General features: G+C 38.2%; 1 protein-coding gene across 1 annotated transcript in view; it reads left to right on the plus strand.

Annotated features, from left to right (window-relative positions):
• The first annotated feature begins 5,773 nt into the window (after nucleotides 1-5,773).
• LOC128601943 (fibroblast growth factor 14-like) overlaps nucleotides 5,774-23,782 on the plus strand; it is a 70,796-nt gene continuing 52,787 nt past the window's right edge. The window contains exon 1 of the mRNA XM_053615403.1: nucleotides 5,774-6,703. Within this exon, the coding sequence (XP_053471378.1) occupies nucleotides 6,262-6,703 (442 nt within the window). The 5' untranslated portion in view covers nucleotides 5,774-6,261. The remainder of the gene's footprint in view (nucleotides 6,704-23,782) is intronic.

Here is a 23,782-nt window from a genome sequence, read left to right on the forward strand (position 1 = left end):
TTAAGTTTTTGTTCTATATTAATAATTTGCTTTCAATCTACAATTTGACTAACAGAGTTATACAACCCCTGGCAAAAATTATGGAATCACCATAATGTTCACCCAGCTTTTTTACTTCGTAGCAATTAAACAAATCACAGATTTGTTTATTTGTTTACACAGACACAAAACAATTCTTTGTTTAATAGCTGAACATTCTGGCTTCATGAAATGTACCTCAAATAAATTTAATCAAATTGTTTTAATTAACTGCATATTTTTTTCCAGATCAAGTCGATGAAAAAATGATAGAATCATCAACAAAAAAATCACAATTAGTACTTTGTTGCTTATCCTTTGGCTTTTATGACAGTCTGAATTCTCTGAGGCATGGACTTCACTAATGAAAAAGCTGGTTCCAACTTTCTCGAATAGCGGCTGAAAGATCAGCTTTGCAGGATGGAGCCTTGTCATGGACCAATTTTTTAAATTTCCACCATAAATTTTTTATCAGATTGAGATCCGGACTGTTTGCTGGCCAGGTCATTGAGTTGATCTGCCTTTCCTGAAGAAAACCTTTAACTCTCTTTGCTCTGTGGCAAGATGCATTATCATCCTGATAAATGACTTCATCATCACCAAAACTATTTTCTATCAATGGAATGAGAAAAGTGTCCAAATGCTGTGCACTGACTGTTGAGGTCTCCTTTACCTGTTATGCAACCCCATATCATAAATGAGTGGGGAAATGTGATTGTTTTTTCAGGCAGTCATCTTTACATGTTTCATTAGAACAGCACCAGACAAAAGTTCCAGCGTCATCTCCTTGGCCAATGGAGATTCGTGATTCATCACTGAATATCACTTACTTCCAATCATCCACACTCCATGATTGTTTCTCTTTAGCGCACTGTAACCTTGTTTTCTTCTGTTTAGGTGTTAGTGCTGGTTTTCGTTTGGCTTTTCTGTATGTAAATCCCATTTCATTCAGCTGATTTCTTACAGTTCTGTCACAAATATTGTCTCTGTTTCTGCCCCATTTGTTTATTATTTGTTTTGTTGTGCATTTTCTATTTTCAAGGCATATTGCTTTGAGTTTTCTATCCTGATGTTTGACGTCTTCCTTGGTATACCTGTATGTTTGTTTGTTTGTTTTTTATCACCTTCCCATTTTGTTTATACTTGCACCAAATTTTAGACACAGCTGACTGGGAACAACCAACATCTTTTGCCACACTCCATGTTGGATTTCCTTCTTGAAAGAGTTTTATAATCCTTTCCATTGTTTCAATTGGCAACGCTCTTTTTGGGGCCATGGTTCCTTTCAAAAAGTCCAATGTTAAGATCTGTAAGCACTCTTTTAAGGTCTGATAGCACTCTCTTTTCACTGTAGACTAATTATCATTTTTAGACTTGTTCGGGTATTTATTTTAGAAATGCAAGTTAAAGGTGATTCCATAATTTTTTCCTCAACATTGCGTGATTCCATACTTTTTTCCTCGACTGGGGAAAAAAAATATGCCATTAATAATATGCCATTAATTAAAATAATTTCATTTAACTTGTTTGAGGTATGTTTCATGAAGCCAGAATGTTTAGCTATTAAGCACAATTGTTGTGTGTCACTTTCCACATTCCAAGTGATTTTGTCAGTCAATCTCATTCTATTATTGAAATAAAGGCTGCTACAAATGACAACCCCACAAATGTGTAGGAATACACAGCATCAGTGCCTGACTACATTAGCAAGATGATGTGACTCTAAGTCCATCACCACACATGCAAACCGGAAGCCTACAGATAACTGCAGAAGTGAGTGTGCTGCTGAAAACCACCCCAAAGTGCTGTGGTGTACTGCAGGGAAGACCAGGTGCTCAGGAAATATGCTGATCAGATGTCCTAATCGACATTTTCCAACACCTCCCTGATACAAAAAGTTGTCCCTGTGTGCTTCAATATGACCACCATCATCCTTGTGCCAAAGTGATCGTCTGTGACCTGCCCCAGCTCCATTTCCTGCAGAGGTTGAAGAGCGGCTAACCTCCCCCCACCAGTCCTCATCACCTTCTACAGAGGGACAATAGAGAGCATCCTGACCAGCAGTTTTCATTAGTCAGTTGCTTACGAATGGGACCTCAAGAGTGGCACTCATGGAGTAATGTCTTTCTAATGAGCTCACTATAAGAAAAAATCTGATTAAATGTGTTATTTCAGTAATATTAAAGATTACAGTTTAGGGAATTATACAGTTTATTATATGTAATGTGGTTGTCTCATAGTAAGTTGCAATTGAATATATAATTTAGCATATTTTTAAACTGATATGAATGATATGAATATTGGTTGATGTTAGATGTCTTAATTCAGGCTATTAAGCAGAATATGCCATGAATGTGTATACAACACATTGGTAAGTGTTAACTTGCTTATCAGAGTGTGCTGCCATTATTGAACTGTCTAGAGGTGCACTTGTTCTTGTATGCATACCGATACAGATACAGCCATCTTCTGGACATATTTTAAATCATATAGAACTATTTGTGCTGGTTAGTTAAAGCTAATTGCTTCTCTTTCTATAGAACACACACACACACACACGCACACACACATTCATATGTCCTCACCTGCACCTGCAGAGAGTTCTATGTGGAAAGGTAATTTATTTGACTAAGTATTTGAATTGCCGGGACGCCTTGTCTGTCTCATCTCTGCTCGGATGTCCACGCTGACCAAAATTGTTCTGAACCAGCGGACTTGATATCTGCATGGCAACCATCATGAATAGGATTAGATGCTACAGGATCATGTTTCACTTGACATATTACTTTAAAATTACAGTTGATTTAGTGAGGACACTTGTCTATTTTGCTAATAACTCTGCATTGGCTAGTTCATTAGAGCTATACGAGAGCAATGCAATTATTTTTTGCCCTCCTGTGCGAAGTTGACTCAGACTCCAACACTGAGCACAGCAGAATACCTTACAAACTAGCAGGCTTCAATTCTTTCTGGCATTTTTCTCATCTCTCTCTCTCTCTCTCTCTCTCTCTCTCTCTCTCTCTCTCTCTCTTTCTCTCCACTACCAGAAAGAGTCCTTTACTGTGAAAGACCTCTTAGTTGGTACAGTGGGTTCATTGTTAGATAAACCAGCCTTGTCTCTTTAATTTATCACGTGGTAGCCCATTAAACTGCGTGTAGGAGCTCCCCATGATCATTATATTTTAAATAGCATTTACATGGTTTTTATATGATAGCGTACTTCACAATGAATACTTCTCCTACTGTGAGCTAAATATACATACAATTGAGTCATTCAGAAGAGACAATAATGTAGTCAAAGTGGCTGCAAAATTTTTACTGTAATATGTGTTAAATGATGCCCTGCGATGGATTGGCACCCTGTCCAAGGTGTACCCTGCCTTGTGCCCGATGGTCCCTGGGATAGGCTCCAGGTTTCCCCGTGACCCTGAAAAGGAGTAAGTGGTAGAAGATGGATGGATGGATGGATGCATGTGTTAAATGACATATCTATTAAAAGTATAGATGAACCATATTGCCACACATGATATTAAACATCTGTTGGGCCAGTAAAATTAATATTTAAATCATTGAATTCCTCTGCTAAAAATCAGATAATTAAAGGAACATTTATTCATTTATCTTCAGCAAGTGCTCCATCATGGTGGATCTGGAGCCTATCCCAGGAACACTGGGCATGAGGCAGGAATGTACTCTGCATGCGATGCCAGTCTCTCACAGAGCACAAACACTCAGCATAACCAATACAGCAATTTGGACTGCCCTGAAAAAGAAAGAAACCACTGGTGTACTAACAACCAAAAATCGAACAGGTTGGGCAAGGAAATAACAGCAGTTGATAATAGCAACATTGTGAGAGCTGTGAAGAAAACCCCCAAAACAACAGTCTGTGACATCACCAAGAACTTCCACAGGACAGGAGTGAAGGTATCACAGTCCACTGCATGAAGAAGACTCAGAGAGCAGAAATATAGAGGCCATACTACAAGATGCCATCCACTCATCAGCAGTAAGAATCAGTTGAGCAACTGAGCATGCATTTAAATGTACAAGCCTGGAAAAGCATCGCAAAGCAGAATGAAACAGTTTGGTGATGTCCGTGGGTTGATGGCTTGATGCAGTTATTGATAGCGAGGGATACGGCACCCAAATATTAAGTGTTATTTACTTTAATTTACTTTGAGTCTATCTGTTTTTATATTTGGCGGCACATCCCAAGTTGTTTATCACATGTAATTATCAGGAAATGAAAGCCAAAATTCTGATCTATCTTCTAATATTACATACTGTAGCAGGAAAATCAAAAGAATTGGCCTTCCATTCCAATACCTTCTGAGGCGACTGTATGTCAGGGTAATGGCAGATATACAGAATGTACCTATGTTCTGTGGCATCAGCTTTTGACATTTCAAGTAGATGTTAGTGGTGTTGTAGTCTTGTAACCAAGGGAAAAGCTACAGTGAGTCTCCACCACATCCCTCTTCAACAGTGTTTGCCTTAAACCATTTTCCAGGGTTCATATACAGTATAAAGACCTGGGCCTCATGAATTACTCAGGCCTTCGCTCTCTATAGTAGTAGCATTTAAAGACGCAAGATATATTTTAGGTATATGTTGCATTATAATGGCATTCTAGGATCAGCTCTCAGTTTCTGAGTATTATCAGTGAAACCACAAAACCGAGTCCTTCAAAAATAATGCATGTTATACTATTGGTTAAATAATATTCTTGGATGTATTATTGCCTAAAAAGCAGTGGTTCAGAGTGTGCGAATCCTTGCATCCAATAAACTGTTTATAACCATTAAACACGATTAGGTCTTGGCAGGACCACAGAGCATACTGGCACGTTTCTAGTATATATAGAAATAGGGCCATGTTGCAGTGCCCATGGCAAAACATTGTGGTGTAGTTAGACGAAGGAAGAAATCTGGACTCTGCAGGTCTAGGATTCAAAGACCTACATTTTGTGTGTGTGTGTGTGTGTGTGTGTGTGTGTGTGTGTGTGTGTGTGTGTGTGTGTGTGTTGTGGGTCTTTATCTCTCAGAATCAGGTCTCAAACAGAGCTTCAATACAACAGTAAACATATTCTTGCAAACTAGTCAATTCCCATCTTAATTATAGCACAGCCTATAGTTTTCACTTTGCAGTTGTTGCTCATGAACCCAATGCAGTGATCTGTGGACAATATATTCTTATCCATTATATATTCTGTTCAAGCTATATATTTGTTTCAACGCAAAAGAAGTAGACTAGATTGACAATCTGGTTTGAGATGAACTAAACTCTTCAGGAATGAAGATCTCCAGGGACACTGGTTTTTAGCTACAACCTAATGTAACTGCAGAATTACTGTTCGCAGCAACATACTATAATTACTTCCATTACACCGAATTGATTGATTGCAGTGGAGAAAGCTACATCGTATCATTAGCCTAAACAGAGAATGCAGGGTGCAGCAGAGACTCCATCTACGTCGCTGGGAACTAGAAACGTAGAGGCGCGTTGACGATCTCGACGTTTTCATGAACTCAGCTCACTTCCAAAGACCCACTGCGGCTGTTGCGCCGCTCTGTGAACGTTTCCACATTACCCTTCCTCCCCTCCCCACCACACACAACGGCATCACCGATCCCATTTGATGAAGCGCTCCAGAATACCGGAGAGTGCACGCGCTGAGTGACCGCCCTCTCTCCCTCCCTCTCTCCCTCCCTCCCTCTGGAAGCTGCGATGATTCTGGATGGAGCCACGCCGGAGTCCCTAGATAAGTCTCTCCAGCCGAAAACTAGCGAAAGCATCTCGTCCGAGCCGATGTGAAAGCCACGTGTCTACGTAATGAGATTCCAGTCTGTCGCTTCGACCCACACTCCCGCATCCTGTCCAGGCGCGCGGGTTCAACACTGCGCGGGCACGTTCGCGCCGAGCGCGCTCCACTTTCGGAAAGGGGCTACCGGTGCTCCTGAGGCAGTTTAATATAAGCAGAGGAACAAGCACAAACGGGTTCACTCTTATAAAGGACGGCAAATGAAAAATTTTTTTTTTTTTTAAATCGAAGTTTTGGAGGAATACTGGAATTCCGCAGCTGCTGGAAATGTTTGATTAAACCAAGGGGACAGAAACGCTGGTGATGTGCTTAGTTGGGGTTTACCGTTGCGGTCCTCTAACACGAAGGCACGCGCCCTCGCCTGGCTTCTGACGCCGCACAGAGCACATCCCACCCTTACCACGGAGCGCCGAACTAATATGCAATGTTATCTTGTGCTGAATGCCCTCGCGACGCACCGTGATCAGGCCACACACCCACCCCCGCGCGACCAATGCGATCGAAAAAGTGTATTCGGGTTACGGACATGCCGGGAAGGCTACGCCACTGTTAACGCGTCGGATCCGAACCCAAGCGCCGTCCTAAAGTGGCACGCAATATTTCTGCACTTCAATGAAAACGCAGAGCAGCCGGGGCATCACACGGCGTTTTCTATGGTACAAGTAGCATTCTCGTGCGGCAGAACTGATCCAGCAGGGCTATTATGCAACCGCAAAGAGCCCTTCCCTATGAGGGCGCCTAGGCTGCTGGACTGCTCTTCGCCCAAATCAATGTGGTTTCTTTGGAACATTTTCAGCAAAGGATCGCATATGCTGCAGTGTCTTTGTGGCAAGAGTCTTAAGAAAAACAAGAACCCAAGTGGTAAGCCCCCATGTGTACTACCCCCTCACGCTACCTCCTCTTCCTCCTCATTATCATCATCACTCCCCAGTTTTTCCGTGACGGCTCGAATGATCGTTTCTCACGGTGATGGGTGTTCTAATATAGTTGCATTTGTGTGTGTGTGTGTGTGTGTGCGCGCGCGCGCGTGAGTGGAGGGATAAGTTATTGCAGACCTCGCTGCATTATAATGCGTAGCAGTGAAATCTACTATGTACTACAGTCTGATAATGTATCAGATCTACTATGTACTACAGTCTGATTCTGATTCTGTATAGGACAAGCAACTTTTATGACGTGGTATCAGTAGATCATTAGATCATCAATGTACCCCAGACTGAGACTGCGGTGCTTGTTGCTGTGTGCGCGCGCGTTTTTATTTATTAATTTTTTTTACTGTCCCTGCTCTCCAGACTGTCAGTGTACGAGAGGTTACTGCAGTAGTACAGTATAGTGCAATGCTTAGTGGATAAAAAAAAAGACAACTCAATCAGGCAGACGACTGGAATGGTAGTTAAAAACAAACAAACAAACAAACAAACTTGGTAGCCTCTGAGTCCATGCAGCAAAACGCATGCAAATCACGCAAAACTATTGCAAATGAACTATGAGGTCCCCCCTGGCCAGTCGCTGACGTGAGCATCGACGAAAATATTAAATATTTATCATGCGCAAGGGTTTAGCTGACTAATAAAAGCCTGGAGCTTCGAGCACGCGACAGCGTCAATTAATCAGTCAATATATCAGTAAAGAAAAAATGTCTCTCTGAAATATACTTTGGCTTGGCTTATATGAATCAACAGCTGGGGCTGTGGAATGTCTGATGCGCAGAACCGCATCTAAAGTAGGCGATCGTGTTTTATTAATGTCACAAAATATTGATGGTGAGATATCTAATCGCATTATAAGGCAAGCAATAAACCTCAAATACAATCTAACTTCATTCACCGAGATCCAGCTGAGAGTTAAAAGGAGGTCTCAGCTTTTGATGTTATAACCTACTGATGTTTGATGTTATAACCTACTGATTTTTGATGTTATAAACTACTCCAGCTTTGGCCCATTCACACGTGGTCTTAACATCCATCTCGGGTGATTGGATCACAAATGGACTAAGTACAAGTGTCGACGGGGTTCAATGCCAGCCAGTTGCGGATGTGATCCAGGACGCATGTCCCTACGTTACACTACATTACATTTGTAGTGTAAATGCCAATGCATCCGGATGCGTCCTCGACTCAATCAAAACACCACCTAGTCACCAGCGTTGCCAGGCTCGTGGACTGCACGCGGGGTCGGTATACATTAGAATCTGCCACGCTGGTGATGATGTCCCGAATTACTTAGCTTATATTTAGGAGTATGCTTCTAATACTCCTTAATTACGAAAAATATGACATTACTTTTTAATAGCGCAACACTTTTACAATTCTGCAGTGATGGTCTTGATGGACTTAGGGCTTAGAAGAGGAATATTTTGAGTTTGACTCTGTTGAATATTTTGAATATGACGTTTAGTCATATTAAGGAAAACATCAAATAAATCATCATACGTGAGCTTTAAACTGCTCTCAGTTGGACATGTAGCCTAGTAGAAACATAAAATGTATGGGTACAGTACAGGAACACTTATTATATATTTGATGTTTGATAATATATTTGAATTTATAGGGGCTGTGCACTTGTGGTCAAGTTCTTAAGAGCACTCATGCTTTGAATATTTTATCTGATGTGATCAGAGGGCTTGGCAATTTAACTAGAAAATAATGTCTGATTGCTAAATATAAAACAGAAATGAAAATACTAGGCATAAACTGCTATTGGTTGTCTACTTGTGATTGGATCCCTTGAGACTAATGTTACCAGGCCTCAAGAGGACCTAGTGGGCCAATCTTCATAGCTATTGTCAATCTAATTATTTGTTCTTTCTGCTATAAAGACTAGCTTTCATGCCGTCCTGTTTTGTAAAGGCAAATGAGGCAGGAAAATAGTTGCTTTAACACGACAGACACGAAGGTGAGAGTTTCTTTATATGGTAATGTATGTCGTTTTGTTTTACATATTATTTGCAAAAGCTTTTGATTTCTAGCCACTTTAGTGGTAATGCAGGCTACTACAAAAAAAAAAAAAAAAATTCCATTGAGAGAAAGAAAGTATCACATAAGGTTTTTTCTGTTTGGTTTTTTTTTTCTTCTTCAAATATGAACCTCAATGAGAAATCATTTGAATATTTTCAGTGAGTAAAATCCAGTATTGTGTTTCTCTGCAATGATGCAGTGTGGCTGTTTGGTATAGTGTGGGACTGATGGTTAGCAATAATTGACTTTAGTTTAATAGACAAATAGCTTATTGCATTTCATCCAGTTTTATGACCAGCAAACTGAAATTAAGTCTAGGACAGTAAAAATTGCCATTATACGAATTAATTTGAATAGGCCATGCCTGTTCCAAATTAGTACATGTATAATTAGTAGAATATTTCGATTTCTTTTATTTTTAGTGGTGAATAGATACAGTGCTATCAGTGTATCTGGAAGGGTTTTTCTTAATATTTTAGTAGCAAAAATTAATATTTTACAAAGAAAAAGTGACATTTGGCTTCACTGGGGAAAAATATAACAATTTTCTCAAATATTAGGGTGTGCAATTAGTAACTTGATTACAATTTTTTTCTTCCACTTACTTAAAACGTAGCATGTTTAACATATAATAAATATTTTTTAAAACACTTAACTAGGAATTAGATAAATACAAATTTTGGCCTTTCAAAAATATTCAGTTGCCAATATCGCCACTCTTCTTTTCAGTAATTTTCATGAGCCACCCATGCCCCCTCCACTCTGAAACCTCCTGACTCACTGGCACCTGTTTTCAGCTGGTGCTTCATGTCCATTACTGATTGAGCCATGGGCCCACTCATAAGACCTTTGAAAAAATCATTCATAAAGTATTTCTTGGCCAAATTATGATGATTCTGCTTGTGCACTTTTTGTACAGTTTTTATTAATCAGAGTTCATGTTTCATGCTTCCTCGCCTTAGCAATGCCCCTGAGCATTTCACACCTACTACTTCGGGGGAATCCAGAAAGTTTGCAGTTCCGGAAAAACGTGGCAGAAAGGGGTTCCTAGAGGTTTCACATTTAATTCTTCACATTTAAGTTTTCTGCAGTAAATTTTAGCCTATTTTTTTCAACACATTATTATTCATGACCTAGCTGACTATTATTAATAAAGTGTTGATTGTGTGGCGATCATATCTCAATAGTTTTGTCATTTCAAAAGTATTGAATCCTTCTGAAAGTATTTTTATTTTTATTTTATTTTTTTACAATTTCTATCTTTTCATAGTCTGTTAGATTTCCTTATTTAGGCTATGTTACCTGTAGTAAAAAGCTGCCTAATAGTTATGCATATCTGAATATAAGGTACTTCTAACTTTAAGCCATACCTGAAATTATATCACCAGAAAATGATTAAAGCCAGTGATTATTTAAGTTAATAATAACTGCCAATTTGTAAAAGTGTGGCCTAGTATTATCATAAGCCAGCCACTCAAGAGGTGGCTAGAAACAGATCACTGTGCTGTCCTTCCTTCTTAGTATCTCAATAGTTAGTGTCATACCAATCATTAGTATCACTGTGACAAACCAAACCCACATGTAGAATGGCTTCTAATCTACCAGTGTGTGGCTTGTGTTTAGTGTTTTTTTTTTATATTTTATTTTTTTATCTGCAGTCATAGCATTTCTTCATGTATTTAAGAGCATGATGAATGAATGATGAATAAGTGTAAGAGCATGATATAAAAAGTCTTAACACCTGTTTGAGCAAAATTTGCCTTTTCAGGTGAGGGCATCAGTTTTAGACAGTACACCAGTTTTAGACAGTATATATCAATACCAGATTTTCCTTTACATTATTCTTTTAATCATATTTCATGGCTTACAGCAAAAGTGTACATTTTGTTTTAATTATGTTATTTACATGCCCAAACATTGCATAACAGCTTGAAGCCCCCTACTAGCACTTGATCCATTTGCCTATCACAACTTTTTATGGTTTCTTTTATGTGTTTAAACCACTTTTATGGAGCTCTAAATATGTGCCCATGCAAAGTAAAATACTGTCAGTGGTGTTGCCTTTATTTTCACAGCCACTAAACCTCCCACTATTCAGTCTGATATATGAGCCCAGTAATAGAAGTATCCCAGTAAGATTCTTGGCTTTCGAGTCTCCTGGAGCAGTACCAAATAATTAAAAAAAGATCTTCAAATAATTTTTTATAACATATACACATAGATTATTTGCTTATAAGCCACCCATAGACATTTATGAATGCTGGCAGTGTAGACAACTACAGCACTGTTGTCAGTGAGGAAAATTTGTTGTACCTTTAGATTTCACTTTCACTTTGTATATGAATAATTATACAAAGGGTTTTTATAACCCTTTTATAACCCAAGACTGGTTTGTTGATGAATTCCCTTTAACACTGAATATTATGTTATTATCATATTGCATTTGGCAACCCTGGCCTTGAATAATATTTAATGTTGTCATTATAGCAATTAGATTGTACCACACTGAGTGGACTTGTGATTTAGATGATGTGGATGTACAGCATGTTGGATGTTGGTGTCAAATCCAGGCTACTTTAGTGACATTCCAGCTCTAAAATCAGGCTGAGGTCACACAGAGTGCTGTGGGCAGGAGCAAAAGTGGCCAAGTCAGAATTGGCTTAACCTGGGTGAACCTGGTAACTCTGTTTAGCTGTGATTTGGGGCAACCTCCTCTTACAGGGATAAATCACTGTTAATAAGTACAAAGTTATTCTGACTGATCACCTTTATCCTGTGATGGAACATTTATCATCTAATGGAAGTTTGATGTGTATGAACATTATATCATGTTAATCATACTAAGTCACTTTATGCTGCTTTTTTCCTTTAATATGTCACCTGCATGTATTTAATCTATCTTTCAGTTACATAATAAGCTTACATTTACATTACCTTTTTGAAATACTTTTATGATTGGTTTAACATATCCATAGGTTATGTTGGTTTCAATTGAAGCAATGCTATCTGAAATTTGTTAACCATAAAGAGATATTTGATGCATAACCTAACTAATCATAAACCATATGACAACTCAGCATATGGATGAAAGAAAACAATTATATAGCCCATATGTGCCACTATTATTATAGAAGATATAGCTTCCCTTGTTGCTCTTTTTAGAGTTATGGTATTAACTAGGGCCGTGATACAATGAAACTGAATCTGTATCTGTTGACACCATCTGTCACCTATCTGCAACGCTAGTTCTCCAAATATCCATATCTGTGTCTGTATTCAGATTCAAACTCGAAGTGGTTACAGAAGTAGTCATATATACTTTTTGTATATACAGTTCTGGCTTTGACAGTTCCTCAACCTCAACTATATCTCTACATCTGGCGCGTTTATAATTAGTCTCAACTGGAGATGTGCGTGTTACATAGTCACTAGTAGTCATTTGTACCAACCATAATATTTTCTAACAAATTTAGTTGGTGCTATGTCCCATAAACAAACTAGCAGTTTAATTTAAAGAACAGCAATCCTAACCAGGCAGTCATTAAGCATGCTGCAAATAATGCATCAAGCATCACTGCATGTTCATGTTAATGCACGTGGCCTTGCTTTCATATATGGTCACTTGCCTCCCAGTCCCAGTGCTCACCTTTAGTTTCATTCAAATGGCCTGTGAACTTTTCTGGTAAGCTTACCAAAAAAAGAATAGTGTGCCTTAAATGTATCTGTATTTGTATACATTTAAAAAGCATTATCTGTCATACCTAATAATGTATTCATATTCCATTATATGGAATATGCACAGATATGCACAGAATAACATGGAATCATATTTTTTTCATATATCATATCAATCATATATCATACACATAGAAAAGGTTTTTATATTGGAAATACCAGTAACTGTGCTTACATGACGTCTGAAAGAAAGTATAATTCCTTATGGCAGTCCAAATATAGTGTATAATAGTGCTTTAATGTCTTTTGCTCCTTGCTCTTCAGTCCTGTAGTAGTCTTGCTTTGGGCTACTTCTTCAAATAAAGTACTTCAGTGTTCTGGTTATTTCAGACCCAGGATAAAAACTAGGCCTCATCGTGCTTGACCATGCAAATGTGGCCTTGTTGTGTCCTTCCCAAAAAAAAGCCTTGAGATTTTCCAATGAGGAATAAGAAAGGAAACGATAAAAGTCGAGTAGAAGATCTTGCTGGCTCAGCACTTAATCCTCATCAGGCTGTGTGGCACTATGACAATGCACTTGTCTTTGGAGAGCTCACACTCTGCAATCACTTCAGTCATCAAGGTGCATTCAATGAAATCTCTTTTTGTTTTCCTTAGGAAAGGGAGTTAATGTGGAGTGAAATTAGAGTCAGCAGAACCTGAACCTGAATCTGTAATGTTTGAAAAAAAATGTGAATCTTAATATAGTACTTGAATATATTGATTATGAGTTCAACTAAAAAATTGTATTAAATGCTGTTAAAATTCAAGCAGTCGAAAATTTTTAGGAGTGAAAATCTCAGGTAAAGCAATTCAGAGAAAACACCCAGGATGCTCAAAGAGAGCAAACAAGCCAGGCTCTAATCAAACTCCTGGACAATCATAACCCACCCCTGACCTCATGGAGGGGGGCTTCTTAGTCACATTTTACGCAGTTGTGCATGGTTCCATGGCAGAGGGGTTTTCCAAGTTTTACCTTTTATGAAATCAAATTAAATCCAGTATTACTTGTTTAATTAGATGGTAATTTAATGGATACGCAATTCATAAACTATCCTGGATTTTGTGATAATAAAAAAAGTCCACTACAAATCAAACAGTATCTTAAACCCTTTCCATTGAAGATCTGTAGAGCTTATTTGGATTTTACAAAATTATCTTTGCACAAATGTCGTGAACTATCAAAAGAATCTTCAACAGAATGACAAACTATAACTATATAGTAAAGGCATTTGTAACAGTCAGGTTATAGAGATTTTAGTATAATTATACTACAGGGATGGACATGGTAGAAAACAACTCAATGTGAAATCCATATATACAATGCCCTCCTCTAATACTGGCACCCTTGGTAAATATGAGCAAAAGAGGCTGTGATAAATTGTCTTTACTGTATAATCTTTTGATATTTTGTTTAAAAAAATTCACAAACATACACTGCTCTCATTTGCAAACACAACACAGGTTTATTAAAAAAAAAAAAAACTTTTTTAAATATAGGTGTGCAACCATTATTGGCACCTCTATAAATTCATATGAGAAAAATATATGAAGTATGTTCCCACTGATATTTTACATTTTGTTAATTACACCTGGGTGATTAGGAACAGGAAATTGTTCAACCATGACTTCCTGTTTCACAGGGATATAAATATGAGGTAACACATAGGCCAAATTCCCTTAGTCATTCATAACAATGTGTAAGACCAAGGAATATAGCTGTGATGTGCGGCAAAAGGTTGTTGAGCTTCACACAATGGGGAGTGTCTATAAGAAAATAGCACAAGCATTGAAAATGCCCATTCCGTCCATCAGGGCAATAATTAAGAAGTTCCAGTCAACTGGAAATGTTATGAATCAACCTGGAATTGGGCGTGTGTCTATATTGTCTCAACGCACTGTGAAGAGGATGGTTCGAGTGGCCAAAAAATCTCCAAGGATCACAGATGGAGAATTGCAGAAGTTAGCTGCATCTTGGGGTCAGAAAGTCTCCAAAACTACAATCTGAAGTCACCTACATCACCAGAAGTTGTTTGTAAGGGTTTCAAGAAAAAAAGTCTCTACTCTCATCCAAAAACAAACTCGAGCTGCTTCAGTTTGCCAGACACTACTGGAACTTCAAATGGGATCGGGTTCTAAGGTCAGATGAAATTTTTTGGCAATAAACACCAGAGGTGATTTTGTCGCACACAGAGAGGTAGCCATATGGAAAAATACCTCATGCCCACCGTTAAATATGGAGGTGTCTCATTAATGTTTTGGGACTTTTTTTCTGCCAGAGGACCTGGACATTTTGTTAGGATACATGACTTCATGGACTCCATCAAATATCAACAGATATTAAATGAAAACCTGACTGCCTCTGCCATAAAGCTTAAAATGGGCCGTGGTTGGATCTTCAAGCAGGACAATGATCCAAAACATACATCAGACACAAAATGGTTTACTGACCATAAAATCAAGGTCCTACCATGGCTATCCCAGTCCCAAACCCCATAGAAAACCTGTGGGGTGAATTGAAGAGGAGGGTCCACCAGTGTTTGAAGGATCTGGAGAAATTCTGTATGGAGGAATGGTCTCAGATCCCTTGCTATGTATTCTCCAACCTCATCAGGCATTATAGGAGAAGACTCAGAGCTGTTATCTTGGGAAAGGGAGGTAGAACAAAGTATTGACTAAGAGGGTGCCAATACACACACACACACACACACACACACACACACAGCTGAGGTCGGAAGTTTACATACACTCATCATGAACATGAATGTTATGGCAATATTGGGCCTTCAATAATTTATTAAGCATACATCTTTAATAAAAAACAAAAACAAGAATTTGGTTCACCAGTTTTAATTTATTTGGGGTTTTCTGTGGTCAACACAAGGTCAAAATTATACATACAGTGTCAAAAATTTACATATAGCACACTAATATTTAGTTGAATGGCCCTTAGCAAGTTTCACCTCGAGCAGACGCTTTTGGTAGCCATCGACCAGTTTCTGGCAGAATTCTGTTTGGATATTTGGTTGGGTATTTTACCAATTCTTGGCAGAATTGTTAAAGTTCAATGATATTTGTTGGTTTCCTGGCCCTGACTTGATTTTTAAGCACAGTCCACCAATTTTCGATAGGGTTGAGATCAGGACTTTGGGAATGTCATTCCAAAACCTTAATGTTAGCCTGCTTTATCCATTCCACAACCTGCTTTGATGTGTGTTTGGGGTCATTGTCTGGTTGGAACACCCAATTGTGCCCAAGTTGGGCTGATGATTTGAGATTATGCTGAATAATTCTAAGGTAGCCCTCCTTCATTATTCCATCCACTTTGTGCAATGCACCAGTTCCAATGGCAGCAAAACAGCCTCAGACCATAATGCTACCACCACCATGCTTGGTACAGTGTTCTTTACTCCTCCAAACATACCTCTGGTTATTATAGCCAAAGACCTCAATCTTTGTCTCATCTGACCATAAAACGTCCCTCCAGAGGGCTTTTTCTTTGTTCATAGGGTCAGTTGCAAATTTTACACTGGCTTGTAGGTGTCGATTTTGGAGCAGGGGCTTCTTTCTTGGACGGCAGCCTTTCAGTCCATGGCGATGTAAAACTTGTTTGTTGAGTGTAGACAGTGACACTGATGTTCAAGCAGCTTCCAGTTCATGGTAGGTCTGTGCCTTGGTGGTTCCTGGGGTTTTGCTGACCATCTGAACCAATTTCCTCTCAGCTGAGGGTGACAGTTTGGGTCTTCAGTTTGGGATGCTCTGGGCAGTGTTCTGCTGGGAAACCTTGGGTCCTAGCATTCATGTGGACGTTACTTTGACACATACCACCTACATAAACATTGTTGCAGACCAAGTAAACTCCTTCATGGCAACAGTATTCCTTAATGGCAGTGGCCTCTTTCAGCAGGATAAAGTGCCCTGCCACACTGCAAAAATTGTTCAGGAATGGTTTGAGGAATATGATAAAGAGTTCAAACTGTTTACTTCCCCTGCAAATTCCATAAATCTCAATCTGACAAACAATCTGGACAAACCAAAGTCAGATCCGTGGAGGCCCCACCTCACAACTTACAGGACTTAAAGGACCCGCTGCTAACCTCTTGGTGCCAGATACCACAGCACATCTTCACAGGTCTTGTGAAGTCCATGCCTTGATGGGTCAGAGCTGTTTTGTTGGCACAAGGTGGACCTACACAATATTAGGCCGGTGGTTTTAATGTTATGGTTGATTGGTATAGATTTTTATTTTATGACTTCTACATTTTAAGTCAGTTCAAAAATGTTTTAGATTTTTAAACATTAGTTTTCCAGCACAATATTAAATGTTACAGAAAAAATGCTTGTATATCAGTAAAGAAAGCAGCATATTATGTAAGAGACCACTTTTCAGACAACAAAAAACCATAATGAAAGCTGCCTGCTGTTGCATGCAAAAATAAGAACCAAGTGCGACAGTGAAAGTCTCCAGAACAACTGTGGCTTGTTCTGCAAGATGCTCAGTAAAACTTACCAACTGTACAAACTATTTTTTTTAAGCAAAGGGTCGTCAAAGCAAATATTCAATTTTTCATTTATTACAGTTTACTGCTCTTTATAGTAATTTTAATTAAAAACATATAATTTCATTATTTTTGAAGGCACGTTTTCTCTACAGCATTTTTTTTGCATGTGCCTAAGACTTGCACAGTACTGTATATGCCCTGATCATCCACATTGTTAGTAATACCTGTACACCTGCACATTCATGCAGTTATCCAAACAGCCAGTCATGTGGCAGTAGCACAACGCATCATGCAGATACAGGTCAAGAACTTCAGTGAAAAATGTGATCTCTGTGACTTTACCCATGGCATGGTTGTTGGTAACGGATGGGCTGGTTTGAATACTTCCAAAACTGCTGATCTCCTGGGAATTTCACACACAACAGTCTCTAGAATTTACACAGAATGGTGCGAAAAACAAAAAAACCTCCTGTGAGCGTTAGGTATGCAAGCTGAAACACCTTGTTGATAAGAGAGCTCAGAGGAGAATGACCAGACATGTTTGAGCTGACAGGAAGTCTATAATAAAACTGTGGTGAAGCAATTCAGCATACACAACATATCAAACCTTGAGGTGGATGAGCTATAAGAGCAGAAGACCACAGTGGGTTCCACTCTTGTCAGCCTAGAACAAGGATGTGAGGCTATCATGGGCTCACATAAACTGGAAAGTTTAAGATTAGAAATTCCACAATATTAAATTTAACTATAAATAGATACAAGTATGTTGTTCTTTAATAAACTGAAAAACCAATCGTTAGCAAACTGCTATAGTATAACAAGAATAAAACACTTAGGGACATGCTGTTATAGTGAAATAATCAGTCCCATCATGTTTTTCCCTTACTTAGTTACTCACATGCACTTGTGCTGCATAACCTCAGAGCACATGCCCTTATAATGAGACAACCACTTTCATCTTATCTAAATAAATAAGGAATAATCTTGGAGTTCTCCATCCACTTGAGCACTGGACTTGTGTGAGCGAGTGGTGAAAGGCCTTAGTTTAGCTCAGTCTACGTACCTTAAGAGGCGCAGGTCTTCAGAGAGCTACTCGACCCCTCCCCCCAACACCCTCCCCCCCAGGTATCCTGCTGACAGGGTGATAAGCTTCACAAACAAAAGTACACAAAGGTGTTTGGGATTGAAGCAAAGCTTAATTTACTAATAGCACTTTTTGAGACTCAGTCACTAGCACAAAGGCTGTTCAGTTAAACTCTTTGTGAAAAATTTCCTCATACTGCAATATTTCCCATGCCATTTTTTTTGTAACTGTAAGTTTGAAATGTGGTGCTTTTGTGATTTATGACGAAATTAATTAGATACGTAAATTAAAAATACTTATAAATAACAACATTTCAGTCAGTGTCTTTGATAGCAGATTATATGATGTATAGATTAACTTACATTTGTGATGACCTTTTAATGTGTGTACTAATGCGATATTCTTCAGTTACTCTCACTGAGAGTTTCATCTAGAAATATTTTTACAACATTCCCATTTTCTATTTGCATTGCATTTTTGTTGTTACATTTCATTGAGTCTATAAGCATCACAATTTTAACTAAAATCAATCTACATTTTATTATTAAAGAAGAACTCTTATGTCCATAGGCAACATAGTCCATAGGCAACATAGTCTTAAAATTGGAAGCCTTGTTTAATTTACAAATTATGAAACAAAAAGTTAGAAGGTTATATGATTATCTGTATTTATCAGTTTTGTTTTACTTATTAGAGATCACCATTTGTCTGGACATTAATAATAGTCTGGGTATCATCAGTTCTACTTCATATATATATATATATATATGAAGTAGAACTGATGATATCCAGACTATTATACTATATATATATATATATGAGACACAAAGGTATATTTATAGACTTGATAAGTAGCAGGGAGGGGGGAACTGACTAAAAAATGCACTGGGGAAAAAGATCATTGGTTTGCACAGACAAAGAAAGGACACTACTATGGACCTTGACAGAATAGTTCGAATAGCTGAAAAACAGATACGCAAGGTTCTTGGCAAGGAGAACCCAGGTATGTGATGTTCACCTTACACAGCCTTCAAAACAAAGGCATTTAAAAGTCCACTAGAGCAGGAGGTGTGCTGGATGGTGTTGGTCAGGGTTGGGCTTTGATACTGCACTTAAATCTTTTTTATGGACCTGGACTTGAGTTTTTTCTTTTACTTAATTATTTTTGACATTTACTTGTGGGGTTTTAGCATCAAACAGCTTCAATGAGTTAAAAAAAAAGTACATTAACTTTAAAAGACAGCAAAAATGAGACACCCATGAGATAACCATCACTGCTGTTGGGTCATTACATATTAACTCAACCAGAGGTGGTTGCACCATTAGTAAGTTTGGTAGAAAGGACTGACAAATCTCAAATATTATAGTAATCTACAATATGTGATGCATAGAAAATAATGATTTAAAAAAATAATAATGTTTCTTTACTTTTTGGTGGCTTCATTTTAATGATCTTACAAAACTGTGCTCTTGTAAATATTTCTGACCAGAGTTAGTGTACTTCTCCAGTAGTCCAGGCAACAGCAAGGCTGTATCTCACAATCAGTTTGTGAACACCTTGATTTTTAAGGTCAACAGCAGGTATAAGTACAAAATGTTTAGTCACCTCTGTTTATAGAATAGATTTTCCAAGGTTATCAGGGGGGAAAGGCTTTGGATCACCAGACTGAGAAGATGTTATTTTGTGAAAATCAAAAGGTAGAACAGTATCCTCAATGTATTTTAGGTTAAACAGATCTTGCATTTAAGTATATGAGAATGGCCAATTATCATATATGACCTATACTACTGAGATTGATCAGTGCATAACATTCATGAGTTTACAGGATATATTGTTTTGTAGGTACATAGTTTTACTGAAGTGAACAATGCCTTAGAAGGATACATGGTTGGTGTAATTATACAGTGAGTTGTAATTATAATTATAATTAAATCAGCATGTTTTAATAATGTTAGCAATTTACTGGTCATTTTGAGTCCAGTAGGAGTAGTCTCATTAGTGTCTCTCACTCTCTAGTGTGTGTGAGTGTGTGTGTGTGTGTGTGTGTGTGTGTGTGTGTGTGTGTGTGTTTAGTTCAGTAGTATCATTGCTTAGACCAGACAAAGGCCAGGTCACCAATATATTTGTCATTGCTAATCGTGACATAAGCTTTTTTCCTGCAGACTTGATTGTGCCAGTCTCTCACCCTTATTTTGCCCTGTTTGCAACTGTGTGATCAGCTTTATAAAAAAGATTGTATTTCATTGTTTGGTAAGCAACATTTTAGTCTCTGATGTTGTTTATTCGAGGGTACTGAATTATTGAAAGTTAAGGATGTGAGCTAAAAGTACCAGGTTATTTATGCTTCACTAAATAATGTGTTGGTTGGTGCTGTATTTTCATTATTCCGGTGAGAAATTAGCATCTGTCTGCTGCACCAACATCACAGGGGGGGCATTGCCAGTGCAGTTACAATGGCTTTTTATATAAGAGAATTTTTTAAATAATCTCAAACATAAGGTATAACGATCATAGAGCAGTATTTTTTTTTTTTCAGTGATATTCAATGTCATATTGATAGTAGTGGAGACAGCAAATGCTGAGTTAGAGCAGAGACCTGGCTCAGCTAGTTATTGATCTACTGTAGATGACAATCACAATGGCATTGATAGTGGTAGTAGAATGAAAGTTGAAGCTTTGGAACCTGCATTGGCTTCTTTAGGTAGAGGTGAAGCAAAGACTAATTCCCAGTAGGGCCATTATCAGCAGGTTGTGAAATGGTATTCTGGGTAAAGCCAGAAATCGTTAACCAAAGTGGAAATAAACCAAGATGTATATATATATATATATTTAAGGTTTGCAAAGTCATTGTTTGCTAAGGTTGCTGTGGATGAACTTGAATGACCTACGCAGAACCCTGACCTCAATTCCACTGATCACTTTTGGGATGACTTGGAATGATCACTGCATGCCAGGCCTACTCACCCAACTTCACTAATGCACTTGGGCACAAATCCGCACATCCGCATTCCGAAATCTATTGGAAAGCCTTCCCAGAAGAGTGGAGGTTATTTTAACAGCAATGGGGGAGCTAAATCTGAAATGGGATGTTCAACATGTAAATATGGGTGTCACTGGTCAGGTGTCCACATACATGTGTGAAAGAAAGTACAACCTCCTTCATGTTTTTATATATCAGGGCCAAAATTCTGTGGTCCTCACCAACTTCTATAGACAAAAAAATAACCTCAGATGACAAAAAAACATTTCAATATAGTCTTTTTTTTTTTTTTTCTTCCAAAAAGTAAACTAATATTCAAAAACCAGGTGGGCAATAAAAGTATTCTCTATAATTCAGTAGCATGTACCTTTAGCAACAATAACTTTTTGTTTTCTGTAAGAGTTTATTAGTCATATTGTTTTGGAGAAATTTTGGCCCACTCTTCTTTACAACATTGCTTCAGTTCAATGATGTTTGAGGACATTCATTTATGCATAGCTCTCTTAATATCCTAAGACAACATCTCAGTGGTGCTGAAGTCAATGGACTTTGACTTGGCCATTCCAACATCTAGATTTTTTTTTTGTTTAGCCATTCAGATGTCGATTTGCTGGTGGGCTTGGGAACATTATCCTGTAGCATGACCCAATTTTGGACCAGTTTAAGCTGCTGTACAGCTGGCCTTACATTTGTCTCAAGAATATTCTGGTATAAAGTGTTTATCATTATCTCAATGACCGCAGGTTTCCCAGATCCTGCGGCTGCAAAGTAAGCCCTGATCATCACCCCTCCACCACCATGGTTGACAGTTGGTATGATTTTTGTGATGATATGCTGTGTTTGCACATGGCACTGTGTATGAAGACCAAACCTCTCCACCTTGGTCTCATCAGTCAAAAGGATATTGTTCCAGGACATTTGTGGAATGTTCAGATGCAGTTTTGCAAACCAAAGTCATGCTGCCATATTCTTTCGGAGAGAATGGGCCTTTTCCTAGTCATCCTTGCATGAAAGCCATGCTCGTTCAGTCATTTTCTGATTGTGCTGTCATTAACCTAAACATTTAATGTGCTTACAGAGGCCTGTAGCTCTTGGGTTTTTCTTTATATCTCTGAGCATTAAATGGTCTGATCTTGTACTGAATTTGCTGGGATGTCCCCTGTCTTGAAGGCTCTCCATTTGTAAACAATCATTCTCACTGTAGAATGGTGAATTTCAAATTGTTTGGAGATGGCCTTATAACCCTTCCCAGATTGATGAGCAGCAACAGTTGCGTCTCTGAGGTCATGGCTGATATCCTTTCTTCTTGGCATGAAGCAGACACACACCTGAGTGCTCCAGAACACCGAACTCCAAACAAGTTCTGCTTTTATAGTGGTAGTCAAACTTCTTGATAAGTAACTATTCTTGTGCATTTCATTAGTAACACCTGGCTGCTAATTACTCTCTTAATGATTGTGGAAGTAGGAAGGATGTCATTATTTCCCATCTGGTTTTTGAATGTTGGTTTACTTTTTTTTTTTAAAAATGACTACATATTGAAATCTGTTGAGTTTTATTTTGTTGCTGTTGTTGTTGTCACCTGATGTTATTTGATTGTTTGTAGGAAGTAGAACATATAACACAATATTTTATTTTGGTCCTGAAAAATAAAAACATAGAATTGAATGTGTACTTTCTTTTTCCCACGACTTTACATTTGGCCATATAATGTATATTTTGGACACCACTGAAGATCACATGTTAATTATAATGATTAATATTCAAGTTGTTAAATTAAAGTTGTTCTTATTTAAGCATAGTTTCCATTAACTATAGAGAACTAATAGGAAAATTATGCAGTTATCAGAGTAAAGAGTGTAAATCTGGACCGACCAACAGTTTCTGGGTGTTTAAAGACTTAAGAACTATGAGGCCTAGATACAATGAAAGGTAGAATGTCCCAAAGTACACATACAGTTACTCTCCTATTTATGGTTAGTGTAACAGATCTGGAGGACAATCTGAAGATGCAAATGAAGGTCACTTATGCTGAAAATAGTGTACATGTCCCCCAGGTAGCCACAGCTTATCCAAGCTGAGCTACAACTGGTCCAGCCATGCTGTATTTGCAAGTCGTAGTTATAATAACAGGCAGCATCATCCTTATTCCTTAACAGAGGAACTAGAGAAGCTGTTACTGTAGATTTGAAATACAGTATTTTATTTTGCTTGTGATGTGTTGGTTCAAGATTACAGCTCTGTGAGGTGTAGTGTGCCTTCTTCACTCAGAAAACATCTAATCAAGATGCCACATTGTCACTCCACTCATCCATCCATCTGATCATCTATCCATCCATCCGTCCATCCAACCATTCATCCATGAGTGTTTTTGTGGATTCAAACTGGTGCTGTATCTCTTTTCCTTTGATAGCCAACTGTCCTTGTCTTATGGACTGTGACTGCTGCACAAACAAAATGCTCATTTAAACTTGATACTGTGTGACAATTGTGCCCTTAGCATTTGGAAACAAAACACCAGTTTCAACTTTCAAAGGACTTCTAGCTAACCTCCAGGACTTGTATCTCTTATTGGTTTTAATGTATGTGATGTAGGATGTGCATGTTCAGTTGTGCAGATCAATGTTAGCTGGCCACAAGCCAGCCAGCATCCTGCCTCAACAAACCTGTAATAGAATAAGCTTTGACAGTCAGCCTGTGTC

The sequence above is a fragment of the Ictalurus furcatus genome, chromosome 26 (genome assembly GCF_023375685.1).
Source record: "Ictalurus furcatus strain D&B chromosome 26, Billie_1.0, whole genome shotgun sequence".
In the NCBI taxonomy this organism is placed as follows: Eukaryota; Metazoa; Chordata; class Actinopteri; order Siluriformes; family Ictaluridae; genus Ictalurus; species Ictalurus furcatus.